Source organism: Canis lupus, chromosome 11 (assembly GCF_003254725.2).
Source record: "Canis lupus dingo isolate Sandy chromosome 11, ASM325472v2, whole genome shotgun sequence".
In the NCBI taxonomy this organism is placed as follows: Eukaryota; Metazoa; Chordata; class Mammalia; order Carnivora; family Canidae; genus Canis; species Canis lupus.
In genome coordinates, this window is record NC_064253.1 from 19,487,838 (window position 1) to 19,506,555 (window position 18,718).

The 18,718-nt window shown below is 35.8% G+C and overlaps 1 protein-coding gene across 6 annotated transcripts in view; it reads right to left on the reverse strand.

Annotated features, from left to right (window-relative positions):
* Window positions 1-18,718, reverse strand: part of MEIKIN (meiotic kinetochore factor) — a 77,884-nt gene that overhangs the window by 27,269 nt on the left and 31,897 nt on the right. For all 6 annotated transcript variants that reach the window (XR_003129823.3, XR_003129824.3, XR_003129828.3 and 3 more), the window contains 2 exons: window positions 14,226-14,290; window positions 10,824-10,894 (listed from right to left, as the gene is read on the reverse strand). Coding sequence is in view for 2 of the 6 variants with exons in the window: in XM_025432539.3 (XP_025288324.1) it covers window positions 10,824-10,894; window positions 14,226-14,290 (136 nt within the window). In the remaining 4 variants the exon portion in view is untranslated. The remainder of the gene's footprint in view (window positions 1-10,823; window positions 10,895-14,225; window positions 14,291-18,718) is intronic.

Below are 18,718 nucleotides of genomic sequence, written 5' to 3' on the forward strand. Positions count from 1 at the left end.
CCTACCCTGGAATTATATAATACGTGGTCTTTTCTGACTAGTTTTGTTTTCAAGGTTCATGGAAGTTGTAGGATGCAATAGTTATTATTATAATTTGTTACTGTCTATCCTGTCAATTATAGTCATAATGGATATGAAGTAATATCTCATTACGGTTTTGATTTGCATTTCCCTAATGACAAATAATACTAAGCATCTTTTCATGTGCTTATTAGCCATTTGTATATCTTGTCTGGAGAAATATAGGGAAGTTCTTACACACCAGCATCCTGAAGATGATAAAACTAGTCAGGAAGAAATACTTGCTAGAAACACAGCTTTTGAGAAGAAACAGGTCATACAAGCGCATAAGAAATGACATTAACTGCAAGATGTGACATATTTAAATTACAGGATCCTTGATTTGTATAGACATCTGTGTGTGTGTGTGTGTGTGTGTGTGTGTGTGTTGTACATGTGTACATGAATTCATGGAGAGTGAAACTGAGGAAGTTTGCACATAAGCAGGAAAGGGAAGTGTAACTAACGGCTAACTAGGAGTCACTTAGACAAAGTGAAGAAGCATGGAAAAAATAAACAGAATGTATGGGGAAGATGTTTTATTGTTTTAGGCAAAAGAAGTGAAATTAAGGTCAATTTCAACTAGATCTCTAGGTTGCAGGAGCTCCAGTTGCCTAGTGGGTTACATTCAGCTATCCCCTCTTCCTCACTTCCATTATTCCATTAGCCCTAAAAAATGATTTAGTATATTCTGTCTTTAAAACACACAAAAAATATTTCCTCTGACCCTGCCTCTCCTTCTAGTTATTGTGCTTTTTCTTAATTTCGTTTCAGAGTCAAGCTCTATGTATAGTCATTACTTCCTCACTTTCTTTTCCCCCACCTTTATTGAGGGAAAATTGACAAATATAATTGTATATATTTTAAGTGTAAAAGTAATGATATGATATACATAAAAATGCCAAATGATAATCAAAACCAAGATAATTAACATATCTACCATCTGACATATTAGTTTTGTGTGTATATGGCGAGAAAGCTTAAGATCTACTCTCAGTAACTTTCAAGTATATAATACTGTATTGTTATCATCACAATGCTGTACATTTTAGATCTTCAGAACTTATTTTCCTTATAACAGAAAATTTGTTTTTTTTTTTTGAAAATTTGTACTTTTTGACCTACATCTCTCCACTTCCCAAGACCCCAAGACCCTGGCAACTACCATTCTATTTTCTATTCCCTGTTTCTATGAAATTGGATTTGTTTTGTCTTTTGTTTTTTAGGATTACACATATAAGTGATGCCATGCAATATTTGTCTTTCTCTGGTTTATTTCATTTAACATAATGTCCTCCAGGTTCATATTTGTGGTTGTAAATGGAAGATTCTCTTCTTTGTGACTTAATATTCCATTATCTTTATCTATATCTATACCATACTTTCTTTATCCATTCATCCATTGAAGGACATTTAGGCTGTTTCCATATTTTGGTTATTGTGAATAATGCTGTAGTAAACATGGGAAAGCAGATATCTATCTGCTTGAGATACTGATTTCATTTCCTTTTTCCTTTGGAAGTAAGACTACAAGATCACATGGTAGTTCTATTTTTTTTTTTTTTTTTTGAGGAGACACCATATGGTTCTCCATAATATTTGTACCAATTTACAGTCCACTAACAGTATTTAAGGATTCCCTTTTCTGCACATCTTTGCCAACATCTGTTATCTCTTGTCTTTCTGATAGTAGTTATCTTTACAGGTGTCATTTGTGGTTTGCATTTGCATTTGTCTGATTACTAATGATATTCTGCACCTTTTCATGTACTTTTTGACAGTGTGTAAATCTTCTTCAGGAGACTGTCTATTCAGGCATTTTGCCTGTTTTTTAATGGTATTATTTGCTTCTTTTGGCACTGAGTTGTACAGGCAGGTTCTTTAACTATTTTGAATATTAACTCCTTATAAGATAAGTGATTTACAAATATTTTCTTCCATTTTGTAGCTTGCTTTTTCAACTTAATAATTAATTCCTTTGCTATGCAGAAGCTCTTTAGTTTAATGTAGTCTCACTTGTTTATTTTAGTTCTTCTTGCATGTTCTTTTGGTATCTTATCAAAGAAATCATTGCCAAGACCAATGTCAAGAAGGCTTCTCCCTATGTTTTCTTCTAGGAGTTTTATGGTTTCAGATCTTACATTTAAGTTCTTAATCCATTTTGACTTAATTTTTTGAGTGGTATAAAAATGGGGTCCTGTATCATTTTTTTGCATTTAGATATCCAACTTTCCCATTAGCATTTATTGAAGAAATTATCCCTTCCCCAGTTTGTGTTCTTGGCTCCTTTGTCAAAAATCAGTTGGCTGTATACACATGGATTTATTTCTGTTCTCTCTATTCTGTTCTACTGGTCTAAGTGCCTCTTTTTATGCCAGTACCATATGTTTCCATTTCTGCAGCTCTGAAACATATTTTGAAACCAAGAAATGTGATACTTTTCAGCTTTGTTCTTTCTCAAGATTGGTTTGGCTATTTAGAGTCTTATGTGGTTCCATACAAATTTTAGGATTCTTTTTCTATTTCTGAGAAAAATGTGATTGGAACTTTGAAAGAGATTACACTGGCTCTGTAGATTGCTTTGAGTAGGATGGACATTTTCATAATATTAATTCATCCAATCTAAAAACGTGGGATATCTTTCCATTTATTTGTATCTTCCTCAATTCTTTCATCAATGATTAGAGTTTACAGTATACAGGTCTTTTATCTTCTTGGTTAAATTTATATCTAAGTATTTTACTGTTTTTGATGAGATTCTGGATGGGAGTTTTAAAGGAAAAACCACAGTCTTCCCTCTGGTGAATTTTTCTCTTGTGAGTGTCCTTTACTACTCACACTTCAGTACTTCTGGTTACTAAATGTGTTTGGCAGTTTCCCCACAACCAGAAAATTTCGGCAACACCAGCTAGGTGTCCTACAATTCAACTCAACTCTAACACTGTCTACCTGGAGATGGGGTCAGATCCCATAGGTTAGGGGTTCAGTCCCACAAGACTGCTCCCACCCTGCTTCAGATGCCAAACACAAGTAGTAGGTCCCTAGATTATCCTCAACTTCTGTACAATTTGCTAAAAATTGGAAGCCTCCATCACCCCATCCTCAGGTTCAAATAATTTGCTAGAGCAGCTCATATAGCCCAGGGAAACACTTACTTACATTTACTAATTTATTAAAGGATATGATAAAGGATACATAGAATGAGGTTTGCGAGGGTCTTGAGTTAGGAACATTTGCCACCATGGAGTTCTGCTCTGTCACCCTCCCAAAATGGTTGTGTTCCTCAATCTAGAAGCTCTCTAAATCCCCTATTATTGGAATTTGTATGGAGGTTTCCTCATGTAGGCATAATCAGTAACTAACTTTATCCCAGTCCCTTTCCCCTCTTTAGAGAAGGGGGTGGCTGGGTTGAAATTTTCAAGCATCTAATTATGGCTTGATCTTTCTGATGACCAACCTCTACCCAGGAGCCAACTAGGAGTCCACTCAGAGTTGTTGCATGACCAAAAGATCCTCTAGTATTTTTTTAAAGATTTATTTATTTATTAAAGAGAGAGAGAGAGAGCAGGCAGGGACAGAGAGTCCCAAGCAGACTTCACACTGAGCATGGAGCTGATGTGGGGCTTGATCTCACAATCCCAAGATCAAGACCTGAGCCAAAACCAAGAGTGGGCACCAAACGGACTGTGCCACTCAGGTACCCCAAAAAGATCCTCTAGTATTCTTATCAATTAGGAATTGGAAGGATTTTAGGAGCCCTGTGTGAGGGATGAGGCAAAAAACACTAAATAATAAAACAAGAGATGCTCCTGGTGTTCTTATCACTTAGGAAATTACAAGTGTTTAAGAGCCCTATGCCAGGAAATGGGGACAGAAACCAATGTATATTTTTTCTCTTATCTCACAGAATTGCTTCATAATTTGTTTCAAATAGTTTCATGCTAGTGTATAGAAACACAACAGATTTTTGTATGTTGATTTTGTATTCTAGAACTTTACTAAATTTATTTATTCTGGCAGTTTTTCAGTGAAGCCTTTAGGGTTTTCATTAAACAAGATCATGCCATCTACAAACAGATAATTTTGTTTCTTCATTTCTTATATGGATGATTTTTATTTCTCTCAGAGCAATTACCTAATTGCTCTGGTTAAACTTGCAGTAAGTACCATGTTGAATAGAAGTGGCAAAAGTGAACATCTTTTCTTATTCCTAACCTTAGGCAAATGGTTTTCAGCTTTTCACTGTTGAGTATGATGTAAGCCGTACACTTGTCATATATAGGCTTTATTATGTTGATGTACATTCCTTCTACACCCAATATGTTGAACAGTTCTATCATGAAAGGATGAACTTTGTCCAATGCTCTTCTGCACCTATTGAAATGATCATATGATTTTTATCCTTCATTCTGTTAATGTGGGTTATTATATTAATTGATTTTATGTTGAACTATCCTTGTATCTCAGGGATAAATCCTATTTGATCATGGCATATAATCTTTTCATCATGCTCTTGAATTTGGTTTGCTAGTATTTTGTTGAGGATATTTACATCTATTGTTTATTAGGGATATTGGTCTGTGATTTTCTTTTCTTTCAGTGTTTTTTTAAAATTTTATTTATTTATTCATGAAAGACTCAAAGAGAGAGAGAGAGAGAGAGAGAATGAGGCAGAGACACAGACAGAGAGGGAGAAGCAGGCTCCATGCAGGGAGTCCGATGCAGGACTCGATCCCAGGACTCAAGGATCATGACCTGAGCCGAAGGCAGACGCTCAACCACAGAGCCACCAAGGTGTCCTTCTTTCAGTGTTGTTGCCTGGATTTGGCGTCACAGTAATTCTGGCCTTGTAAAATGAGTTTGGAAGTGTTCCTTCCTCTTCAATTTCTTAGAAAAGTTAAAGAAGGATTGGAATTAATTCTTCTTTAAACATTTGGTAGACTTCACCAGCGAAGTCATCTGGTCCCTTTTATTTGCTGGGTGGTTTATTATTACTGATTCAATTTCCTTGCTTTTTATTGTCTGTTCAAATTTTCTATTACTTCATGATTTAGTCTTGGTAAGTTTCTGTTTCTAGGAATTTATCCATATCTTCTAAGTTGTCTAATTTGTTGGTATATAATTATTTATAGTAGCCTGATATGTTTCTTTGTATTTCTGTGGTATGAACCATAATGTCTCCTCTTTCATTTATAATTTTGTTAATGAGCCAATTCTTTCTTTTTTAGACTAGATAAAAGTTTTTCAATTGTTTATCTTTTAATAAAACCAACTCTTACTGAGGTGGGCACTTGACGGGATGAGCACTGGGTGTTATTCTATATGTTGGCAAATTGAACACCAATAAAAAATAAATTTATGAATAAAAAAAACCCCAACTCTTAGTTTTGTTAATGATTCTTTTTGTCTTTTTAATCTCTATTTCATTTATTTCTTATTCTTGTTTTCTTCTGCTTTGGACTTTGTTCTTTTTCTAATTCCTTCCCATATAAGGTTAGGTTGCATGTTTGAGATCCTAAATTTTTCTTAATATGGATATTTGTCACAACAAAGTTCCCTCTTAGGTTACTTTTGCAGCATCCCATAAGTTTTGGTATGTTGTATTTCCATTTTCATTTGTCTCAAGATTTTTTTTTGATAGCTCTTGATTTCTTCTTTGACTCATTAGTTGTTCACAAATGTACTGTTTAATTTTCACATATTTGTGAATTTTTCTCCTTTCCTTGTTATAAATTTCTATTATCACACCATATGTCAGAAAAGATACATGACATAATTTCAATTTTCTTAACTTTGTTAAAACTTGTTTGGTGATGCAACATGTGATCTATCCTGGAGCATGTTCCATGTACACTGACAAGAATGTGGATTCCACTGTTGTTGAATGAAATGTTCGTTATATGTGTGTTAGGTCCACTTGGTCTAAATTGTTCAAATCCATTATCTCCTAGATGATTTTCTGTATGGATATTCTATGTATTGTTGAATAGTAAGGTATTAAAGTATTCTACTACTATTGCACTGTTGTCTATTTCTGCCTTCAGACTTGTTAATGACTATTTAATATATTTAGGTGCTTCGGTATTGGATGTTTATATATTTACAACTGTTATACCCTGTTGATGAATTGGCCCCTTTATCATTATGTAATAACATTGTCTCTTATTATAGCTTTTAACTTAAAACCTATTTTGTCTGATATATTAAGTATAACTACTCCTGATCTATCTCTTCTATTTTCCACTACCATGGAATAATTTTTTCCATACCTTCACTTTTAGCTTAATTGTCTTTAAACCTTAAGCAAATCTATAAGACACCAGGGTGGCTCAGTTGGTTAAGTGTATGATTCTTGATCTCAACATCATGAGTTCAAGGCTCCTGCTCACAAAATAAAACAAAACTTAAATGAATCTCTTGTAGGCAGCATATAGGCATATAGTTGGGCTATTTTCTTATTCTCCCACTTTTTGTCTTTTAAATGGCAAATTTAAATCATTTAACTTAAAGTAATTCTTGATAGATAAGAACTTATTGATAGTAAGGACTATCATCATTTTTTAATTGCTTTCTGGTTGTTCTGTACATGCTTTATTCTTATCTTCCTTTCTTGCTGTCTTTGTGAATTGATTTTTTTTTTTTTTTTTTGTAGTGGTGTGCTTTGCCTTTTTTCTCTTTACCATGTGTACGTCTCTTTAAGACTTGTGCTTTGGATTGCCATAGGGCTTTCAAAATAGTTAGGATGGTCTATTTTAAGGTGATAATTTCAATTGCATAAAAATGTCCTACACATTTACTCCCCATCTCCACATATGTTTTATGTAGTTGGTATCCAAATTTAGTTCTTTTTATATTTTATATTTCCTTCTTTTCTGTTAACTTTTCAATCTATTCCAATCTGGCTTGCCTCTCAGCAGTCCACTAAAATTCTTACTAAAGTCGGTTTCCTTCTTGACTCTGAATGCAACTGACTTTTTAAAATTTAATGAATTTTTTAATAGAAGTTTGAGTTTCACAGCAAAATTGAGCAAAATGTAGAGTTCCCATATAGCACTTGACCCTACATGTACAACCTCCCTTATTTAACATAATGTACCACAGTGTTACATTTATTAAGATAGTTAAACCTATACTGACATGTTATTTTCCTTCTCCCTGAAAAACTTCCTTTAATATTTTTTAAAGGCAAGCCTACTGGCAACAAATTATAATTTTTGTTCACATTAGAAAGTCATTAATTCTACTTCACAATTTCATGGGTATAGAATTCTACGTTGGTGGGTTCTTCTCTCAGGACTTTAAATATTTCTCTTCACTCTTCTTGCATGATGGTTTCTATGGAGAGATCTGTAATTTTTACCTCTGCTCTATTTCTATAAACAAGGTGTTTTTTTCCCTCTGGCTTCTTTCAAGATTTTTTTCTTTATGTTTGAATATGATAAATCTAGGTATAGTTTTGAAAGCATTTATCCTGCTTGGTGTTCTCTGAATTTCCTGAATCCATTGTTTGGTATCTAACATTAATTTTAGGAAATTCTCAGTCATTATTGCTTCAAACATTGTTTCTGTTCCTTTCTCTATTTCTTCTCTTTCTGGAATTTCAATTATGTGTATGTCATACTTTTTGTAGTTGTTCCACATTTTTTTAATATTCTGTTCTCTTTTTTTCAGTCTTTTTTCTCTTTGCTTTTCAGATTTGGAAGCTTCTAGTGTCATATCCTCAAACTCAGGTATTCTTTCTTCAGCTATGTCCAGTCTACTAATAAATCCATCAAAGGCATTCTTCATTCTTGCTATAGTATTTTTTATCTCTAGCATTTCTTTTTTTATCTTTCTAAGAATTTTCAATTCTCTGTCTATATTATCTACTTGTTCTTGCATGTTGTCTACTTTTTCCTATAATGCATTTAGCATATTAATAATAGTTATTTAAGGGCACCTGGGTGGCTCAGTTGGTTGAGCATCTGCCTTTGGCTCAGGTCATCATCTCAGGGTCCTGGGATAGATCCCTGCATTGGGCTTCCTGGTCAGCAGGGAGTCTGCTTCTCTCTCTCTCCCTATGCCCCTCCCCCTGCTCATGTTCTCTCTCTCTCTCAAATAATTAAGATCTTTATAAAAAATAATAGTTATTTAAAATTCTGGTTTGATCATTCTAATACTACCATCACATTTGACTCTGGTTCCGATATCTATTCAGTCTCCTCAAACTGTGTTTCTTGCCTTTTAATAAGCCTTGTAATTTTTTACTAAAAGGTAGACAAGATGTACTGGGTAATGGGAACTGTGCTGAACCGGCCATTAGTAATATATTGGCAAGGTGTAAGTCATAGTGCTATGATTAGGTCTTTTTTGTTGAGCCTGTGCCGTTGGAAGGTAAAATTCAGCAGTATTTCCTAGTCCACACACCTCCTTAGGTGGGACAGGACAACTAGACAGAGCTGTATATGGGTATTTCCATTCCCCCATGTGTAAGGCTAGAGGGAGCTGGAATCAGAGTATTTTCCTTTCCTCATTTGAAAAAACAGAGGTGGCTGAAGTTGAATATTTCCCTTCCCCAAGGTAGGTTAGACTCTACTAAAACCCCAACAAGTTAGACTCTAGTGAAACATTTTCTTCTGAGGGAAGACTTTGTTAAGAACAGAATATTCTAGTATATTTCAGAACAGTTCTTTTCCCCTTCCCACTACCAAAAGCATAAGGGGATTTTTCTCAGACATGACTGTGAGATCTGGTAAAGGTCCTTCCTAAAGATAAAAAACTCACAAAAGTGTCAAGGCCCCCTGATGACTGTGTCTGTCTTGTTTTTAACCCTGAGTGGTGTCCTCACTGAGCCTCCAGCAACTCATCAAACACACCAGCACTGGCTTTCCCATCCCAGCGCTGGTTCTCTGGGAGGTTTTTGTTCAAGTGTTTTGGCTCTGATAAGTAATGATTCTCTGTATCCACCTGTCTGTTTTTCCAAGTATTAGTTCAGCACTGTGACCTATGACCTTTTTTATCTGACATATCTAGAAAGTCTTGTTGGTTTTTAACTTTGTTCAGGTTTTTTTTTTTTTAAGATGTATTCATTTATTTTAGAGAGAGAGTATGCAAACAGAGGGTGAGAGCAGAGGGAGAGAGAATATCAAGCAGACATCACATGGATCCCAGAGCCCAAATCAGGGCTGATCCACAATCCCAAGATCACTACCCAAGCTGAAACCAAAAGTCAGACACTCAACCAAGTGTACCACCTAGGTGCCCCTATGTTCAGATTTTTACTTGTTAGGCCAGAGTGGTGACTTCTAAGTTCCTTACATGCTAGACCAGAAATTGGATGCCCTCCAATTTTGCAAAGTTCTTTATAACACTGGGATTCCAAGCAACATTCAGGATTGTTAACCACTCCCCCTTTTAGAAGTAAATGTTCTTGTCTCTTGGCTTCTATGATACTACATTCTGTTTATTTTCCTCCTTTTCTCTGTCCACTCTTTTCTACCTGAATATAGAGTATTCCAAGGAATGATCCTGGACCCTTTTCTCTTCCTCACTCTGTAGATACTCATTCTTTCTCTGGTGCTTTCATGTATTTCCATAAACTTAAAAGTATCTGTTAACACTGTATACTCCTCTTCTGCTTTCCTAATTTGCAGATTTTTATTTTAGATTGTATTTATTTATTCACAAGAGACAGAGAGAGAGTGGCAGAGACGTAGCCAGAGGGAGAAGCAGGCTCTCTACAGAAGCCCAATACGGGACTCGATCCCAGACCTAGGGATCACGCCCTAAGTCAAAAGCAGATGCTCAACCACTGAGCCACCCAGGTGTCCTTAATTTGCAGATTTATAGCCAATAGTTCTTCCACCATTTTCATTTTTGTATACTCTCAGACCTCCTGCCTCTCCTATCACTCTAAATAGCACTTTTACCCACCAAAGCTGCTTAAGACAGAAACTCAGAAGTCTTTTTTGACATCTCACTGCTACATCTTCTATCTCTAATTGATGGACTCTACAGGCAAAATTACTTTGAATTCATGCATATTTACCATCTCTCCTACAAAAAATCTTCGTCAAAGCCACCACAATCTTGCACCTAAAATATCTGAAACTTCCTACTGGATTCTAGACCTTTTCAATTTTTTTTTACCCAATGTATATAATGACAGTAAAGTGTAGTGGAAAGAATACAGGCATTTGATCCAGAAACACTGGCCACAAACTCCTCAAATATACTAATTAATATCTAAATCTCATTTTTTTCAGCTCTAAAGTAGGTGAAAACAAAGCAAAGCAAACCCAAAATTCAGCTGGTAGGAATGCTATAAGGAAAAGATATAATTTATAAAAAGTGCTTAGAATAATGGTTAGCATTGACTAGTCACTCAAAGAGTAGCTCCTGGTACATACAAAATAAAGCTCAAATTTTTCCCCAAAGACCTCTAGATTCTAGGTCTAAAGTATTAAATCACAAATTCTCCTCAGTATAAAACACTGCTCTGGTTACATAGCAAGTGTCTTATTTTTACCTTAAATTAATGTTTAATAGACATCCAATTATCCAAAAGGAATTTGGAAAAACTGTAAACTTTAATTCTCTTTCATTAAACTTATATAGAGTATATATTCATGCAACAGTAATATAATATAATTAGTAAATCTAAAAACTGTTTGAAATTATTGACTCAAATAGCTGGAAAATAATTCCTATAAAATTGTTGGTTAAAATATGTCCTGTATTAATGAAATTTATGATTTATGTAGTTATTCCACTTCAACACTTGCTTTTTTCTTTGTTTTTTCAGGGGCTGAAGGATAAGTTTTCTCAGCAAGTAAAACTTCACAAGCTGCATTATCTGTAAAGAAAAAAGATGTTTCAATATTTTAATTATCTAACCTCCATTAACTACAAGTACAGAAAACAGAACTCAAATTTGGGAAAAAAAACTCACCCTGATTTTAATGACTGTGTCTTTGAAATAGTTTTAGAAGAAAAACATATATGTCTTGAATAACCTGTTGCTATAGACAGAGCTTTACAAGAGCTCCAAGTTTCACAGGAGTAAATAAGCTCTATGTCAAATATTTACTTTTTAATTAGCACAGATAGTTGCATGTGATTAAAATTCTTCATTAATTATCCTTCCATTTCCACTCTCCTATATTTTCAGGCTCTCCCTTTATACTGCAAAATTTCGATCAGTATATACAATATGGTCAGAACTCCTTTATCTTATCAAAAACTTTATCTGCATCCCATACGCCTTCCTGCTACATCCTCTCTCTCCCTCTTCTCCATAGGCATGTTTCTTCAAAGAGCTGTCCACATATACTAACATAACTTCCTCTCCTCCTGTTTATTCCCAGACCCATAGCAATCTAGTTTCAGGGCCCACCATTATGAACAAAACCTTTTGTCCTAACTTACTGGACACCAGTACAACAAACATGAACATTTTCCCCTCTGGTCCCTTCTATGGCTCCTCTTCAGTCCTGACTCTTTTTTTTTTTCACTCTCCAGGCTCTATCCAAGCAACTAATATCTAGTCTGCTATGTGCCAATGTTACTAAATACCACAAATTTGGCTTTTCTTTATTTTTAACACTGGTACCTTGCTTTAAGTCAACATAAGAATTACCTTTGAATTATTTCAATAGCTTTTCAATTCAGCTATTAATGTTGAAACCAAATTCTCTTAATCATTCTCCCAACTTGCTCTGTACTCTAGTGTTCCTATTGCAAGAAATACCAACATTCATCCACTTGCTTAAACCAATTATTTTAGACTCATCTTTGACTTCCATTTTTCTCTTTTATCCAATATCCAGCATCATCAGAAAATCCCGGCACATCTGCTTTAAGTTGTATTCCAAATCAGACAACTGCTACCACTTTACTCTCATATACTATTTTCTGACCACCACAATAGTTTAACAGGGTCTCTGCTTTCACTTGCCCTCTTCGTCTATTCTCCATATGGTAGCCACAGTGATAATTCTAAAATATGTATCTAATTAAGTTATCCCTTTGCTCTGAGATGTGTTTCTTGTCACACTTAGAATAAAATCCCTACTTCTTATGATAGCATAGGAGACTACATTATACCACCTGATTACCCCCCTAAACACAAATGTAGTCTTTTTTTTGTTTGTTTTGTTTTTTTTTTTTTACTCATTTTGCTCCAGTCATACTAATCTCTTTTCTATTCTTCAAACACGCAGAGCTCTTTCCCATCTCCTGGCCTTTTCTCTTGTTGTTCCCTTTGCCCAGCATGGTCTGTCACAGATTTTCACATGACCCACTCTCTCACTTCATTCAAGCTCTATACAAATGTAATCTCAGAAAGGCCTATCCTATTACCTTGTCTAAAATAGCATCCATAGTCACACTCTGTTTTTACCCACTTTACCTTCCTTCAATACTCATATTTCTGATGTTGTTGTATATGTATTTGTTTAACTGTTTAGTGTCTTTCTTTCTCTACTATAACATAACTCTGTTAGGGTAATGACTCTGTCATTTTCCCCAGCAACTAAAATACTTTATGTCACACTATAGGTGATTAATAAATACTTGTTGAATGAATGGAATTAATGAATGGTGTGATGAGGTGTCTCTGAAACAACCAAGAGGAGATGTTGAGACAGCAGCTGCATATAAGGGTTGTAGTCTCAGAGAAGAGTCTGCATTGAGAGAAAACTTGGAAACTTTGCTTTTTGTAGGACACTATACATATCAGGGAGTAAATTTTTTTTAAGATTTTATTTATTCATGAAAGACACACAGAGAGAGAGAGAGGCAGAGACACAGGCTGAGAGAGAAGCAGGCTCTATGCAGGGGGCCTGATGTGGGACTTGATCCCAGGACTCCAGGATCACGTCCTGGGCCGAAGGCAGGCGCTAAACCGCTGAGCCACCCAGAGATTCCTGGGAGTAAATTTTAAAAAGATTTAAATCTAGGAACCAGCCTTGAAGAACTCCCCTATGTAATTGCTAATAGTGGTAGATAAGATTGAAAAGGAGCAGGAGGTACCTGAAAAGTAATTTCTTATTTGTTTGTATGATTAGACTATTTTTTAACATTTAGTAAAGAACGTGACACACAACTGGAATAAAGAGGGATTTGTTGAATTAAGGAGGTAAAAAATACCTCCTGAGCAAGATGTGATTTAATTTTAAATTTCAAGTCAATCAACCACATAAAAATAATACAAAAGCATACATAATTCCAGAATCACTATTCTCCCTTACTATCAGGCCTTATAAATAATATTTTCTACAGCCAAAGCAACTTTTTATTGGGCAAGACCTAAGTAAAATCATGATTGTTTTTAGTACCCTTACCACTTTTCTTTTCATAACCTCTCCTCTTGTTCACAAATGCCCTTTACTCTTGCTATAAAACAAATCTCCCTTCTAATGTTCACCCTCCAGAGTAGTAGATGCTAGCCACTCCTTAAAAAGATGTGTGCTTTTACAAGTTTAGTTTTTATCACTTATTTAATTTACCTCAGAATAGCAATTATTTTAATCATTTTTACTTAGAATTCCTAACATAAGACCCGGTATGTAGGGAAATACTCATTAAGATAATTTCTTAAAGTGAAGATTATGCAAAAAAAAACTTTCTAAAGTTTATATTAAAATATCTATTAAGAGTAAAACCAGTCATTCTTCCAGTTTACCCAAAAACAGATGCTATAAAACTTGATTTGGGAAATAAAAATAGGAATCTGAGATATAACATGGATTAATAAGGTTGGAAATGTTTGGCTAAGTTATCCTAATAATAAACTAAATTATTGAGTGTCTATAATGCAAGGCATTGTGTTGACCCTTTTATTTTTAATCATTACACATAATTCCAATATATTTATTTATTAATTATACTTTTCCCACAACAGAAACTTGGGAGGCAAGGAATTTATATTACTTCTCACCAGTATATATAACAATGCCTAATACAGAGTGTATACTCAGTAAATGTTTATGAAATGAATTAATGATGGGTATTGTAGGGATAGCTAAGACCCGCATTCTAACTTCACATATCTTCAATTCTTAAAATACAACCAAGCTAAAAAGCGCTCAATTTCCCGGGATACCAATTTTCTCAAAATATACTGCACTGTCACAAAAATAAAGAAATACAGAATTATGAAAATGATTAGTTTCACTATTTATTACCTGATTCTGAATGTGAAGTATTCTTTGGTTTTGGAGATATATTTTGGTCTGCTAATGTCATCGCTCTATAACAAGAACAAATTAATGGTTATTCTCTTAATCTTCCAGTAACTTTTGAGAATCCTCAAATAATACTTATAAAAGCATTTATAAGCTATCAAATATCCTGCAGGAAAAATGTAACTCATTAAAAAAAGTTTCCATACGTATATGAAAAAATAGTTTAATAATAAAAGGCAATATATTCATACATTTTTCAGTGTGAAACAATACATATAGAGGACAAGGTATATGTTTACAATCAGACCGACCTGGGTTTAAAGTCCAGTTCTGGGATCCTTGGGTGGTGCGGCGGTTTGGCACCTGCCTTTGGCCCAGGGCACGATCCTGGAGACCCGGGATCGAATCCCACGTCGGGCTCCTGGTGCATGGAGCCTGCTTCTCCCTCTGCCTATGTCACTGCCTCTCTCTCTCTCTCTCTCTGTGTGTGACTATCATAAATTAAAAAAAAAAAAAAAAAGTCCAGTTCTGCTACTCACACTTGAGTGGCCTTGGAAGATTCACTCAACCTGACCTGATTCTTGGTTGCCTCATTCATGTAAAAAGAATGGCAATCTTGTTTCCTAGGGTTGTGGTCATGATTTCAAGTAACATGAAAGATAATACTTTTTAAAAATTAATATCCTTTTCTCTCTTTTTTAAAGATTTTATTTATTTATTTATTTATTTATTTATTTATTTATTTTTTATGATAGTCACAGAGAGAGAGAGAGAGAAGCAGAGACACAGGCAGAGGGAGAAGCAGGCTCCATGCACTGGGAGCCTGATGTGGGATTCGATCCCGGGTCTCCAGGATCTAAAGATTTTATTTATTTATTTGAGAGAGTGTGAGCATGAGTAGGGGGAGGGGCAGGAAGAGAGAGAGGGGAAGAAGCAGACTCCCTGCTCAGCAGGGAGCCCGACACAGGGCTCAGTCTCAGGACACTGGGATCATGACCTGAGCTGAAGGCAGACCCTTAACCCCTTAACTGACTGAGCCACCCAGACAGCCCTATCCTTTTCTCTTTTACGAATGACACCACCCCCAATTCTACTGAAATGTGTATTAGAGAATTACAAGAAGAATACAAAAGGGTCAAAGCTCAGCCTTTGACAACTAAAATGAGATTTCTGAGTCCCTACCAAGACAATGGCGTTGAAAGTCAAATGTGAGATTTTCTAAATTCCTTTGCTGATTTATTGAACAATTGAATTCAGTAAGCAAAAACCAATTTTATTCTTTCCTAATTCCTCTCTAAATTCGCCCTGCCAAAAATAGTATTTTCTTACCCTTGAATGAACTTTTCGGTGTATTCCATCATTTCTGTTAACAGTCATTTTGGGGTAATAAAGAGCCCAGCATAATACCGCAACACCAAACTCTTATTATCTGATTTAAATTTCTTCCTTTTCTCAACTTAGGACAGAGTTAGACTCAAAAGCTGCAGTGAGGAAATCAGCCATGATTGGTTTCTTCTTCATTTCTTGTTCTTTTTCCTCCCCAGTTTGATAACTACTCTTTGGGATCTTCTGCCATTGGAATAGGGGAAAGGAATTATATAAAGGGACAGAAAGAATCTTTCTTTATCTTGACTGATACTATTATAAGATGCCATTGGTTACTTTCTGGGTGTGACAGATAACAAAATGTTGACTTTCAAATCTGAAGTATTTTGAAGGATTCAGTGATAAGGTTTACCTACGCTTGGGGCTCTCTCACTTGCTGCTATTTATGATCTCAGTTTTTGAATTTGATGATAGAACTTTCAGCCTCTTTCAATTGAGTTTACCTTGTCCTTTGCAAGAAGTCATACTGGGCATGATCCTTTCCAAGATGATCCATAACTGACCCTCTTGTGTGGGATCTATACCTGACCTATAGGTATTATGCACAAATTTTGTTGTCCCAAACTCCGAAAGTACATCTAGCTTCCTCTTTATTCACCCATTCCAAAGCATCTAACAGACTGCTAACTGATCTTGCCTTTAGACTTTTCAGAGTTAGAAACCAAGTTCTAGGAAACATATGTCAAACTTCTCAAATGGTTCTCTTGGAGCTTCCTCTTTTATGTTGAGGTGAAGGAATAAGCCAACCCCTCTCCTTGCGTATAATACCAATAATTCTTATCAAAGAAATATATGGGGATCCCTGGGTGGCGCAGCGGTTTGGCGCCTGCCTTTGGCCCAGGGCGGGATCCTGGAGACCCGGGATCGAATCCCACGTCAGGCTCCCGGTGCATGGAGCCTGCTTCTCCCTCTGCCTGTGTCTCTGCCTCTCTCTCTCTCTCTCTCTGTGACTATCATAAAATAAATAAATAAAAATTAAAAAAAAAAAAAAGAAATATATGTTTGGTCATTTCATCCCTTCAGCACATTCTTAGCTATTTCCTAAATAGTTTGGAGCTTGGTGATGAGCAAAACCATGAGGAATTGATTTTTGATCCCACCTTTTACAAACTGCACATAGATAAATCTACACTGATGGGGATGGGAGTAATTGTCATTTTATTTTGTTTTCATCTATTTTCATCACAGTTCAAACTCTAAGGCTACCTGAAAGGCACATGTAGCATCCTACTACATTCCTAGAGTTCCTCTTAACATGTAGATGAAAAACACAGAGTTTTACTATTAGCTACAGAATGTAGAAAAAATTCAGGATGTGACCAAACATAGATTCCTGCTCCATGCCTTCCATACTAGAGGATTATTACTAAGAAAAAGGGGACAGAGCCTTGGGAAATAAGCAGTTTGACAGAGGGAAGTGACTTCTCCATCAAGTCCTAAATCTGGAGGTGGGGGTACTAGGTAGGAAAATGACATTAGAAGAAGTGCAGAGAAAGCCAAAAGCAGAGGGGGCATGTGCCAAACTCACTCTAGGTAGAAATATCCACACAGGGTGGAAACGCAACATCAAAATAAGAGTCTGGACTACTCAGAGAGGAGACCTCAGTTAGCCCTCCTTGAGAGTCCCTTAATTCCTGTAGATTGTGAATGAGTTCTCAAGGTTCCAAATACCAAGGGCAATGCAGAAGGTGCTCAAATTAGAACCAAAATACCTGGCATAGGGCTGCTCTGCTGGTGACTCTACCACAAAGGTTGCAGAAAGGTAATCAAGTCAAAGTCTGCATGGAGGACTTCAATGACACTCAAGGAGTTTTGGGTAGCAACAAAAGCTAAGGTGAGAAAAAATCAGCAATGGAGGATCTCAGGCCCTAAATAAGGCTATAAGTTTACCAAAGGCTTTATTAGCAGAGTCCAGCCTAGGTATAGAACCAGTCTTTAAACCTGCAGCATAAATTAGTACAAGTCCAAAGACAACTTTTAGATCCCAGACAAACTCAAAGCCCCAACTTCACCCCTCCCCCAGTTCTAGCTTACTCCTATTACTATACACCTATATTTAGGGTGACCATTTATCCATATAGGCACCTTTCCAAGAATAAAAGGGAGTTCTACTAAAATTTATATCAGAACAATAGACACATACCAGGACTGTCCCAGGCAAATCAAGAGGTATGATAATCTACTTATATGCCATCCTCAGGAATATGAAATGGAGAGAAAAACTGTAAAATTTAGCATTCACCCAAAAGAGACTCTGAACTGGAAGTAAATAGATGGCATTAATAAGTTTAACTCATCATTTCCCAGCTAAATAGGAGAGAACAGAGAGGAGACCCTATGAGAAGCTGAGGTCAGTTATTTTAAAAAAATAAATAAATTACACACAAAAGTAATATTACACTCTATGTTCACTAACTGGAATTAATTTTATTTTTTTAAAGATTTTATTTATTTATTCATGAGAGACAGAGAGAGAGAGAGAGAGAGATACAGGCAGAGGCAGAAGCAGGCCCCGTGCAGGCAGCCTGATGTGGGACTTGATCCCAGGACTCCAGGATCACGCCCTGGACCGAAGGCAGGCGCTAAACCGCTGAGCCACCCAGGGATTCCCCACTAACTGGAATTTAAGTAAAAACTGTAAGGGGCTCAGTCTGTTAAGTGTCCTACCCTTGATTTCAGCCCAGGTCATGATCTTAGGGTCCTGGGATTGAGCGCCATGTCAGGCTCCCCACTCAGTGGAGAATCTGTTTGTTTACCCCTCCCTCTGCTCTTCCCCGTTTGTGCTCTCACTCTTAAATAAATATATCTAAATCAATAAATAAATACTTTAAAAATGAAAGAAAGAAAGAAAGAAAGAAAGAAAGAAAGAAAGAAGAAAAGAAAGAAGAAAGAAAGAAAGAAAGAAAGAAAGAAAGAAAGAAAGAAAGAAAGAAAGAAAGAAAGAAAGAAAGAAGGAAGAAAGGGAAAGAAAAAGATGAACTATATTTTCTTTGCATATCCAACTGGTACATTTTATTTTTTAAAGATAGTGCAACATTTAAGGGAGACAGGAAATAAGATTAGATACACATAATCAAGTACTGTATTACATTTGCTCCATGCAATAT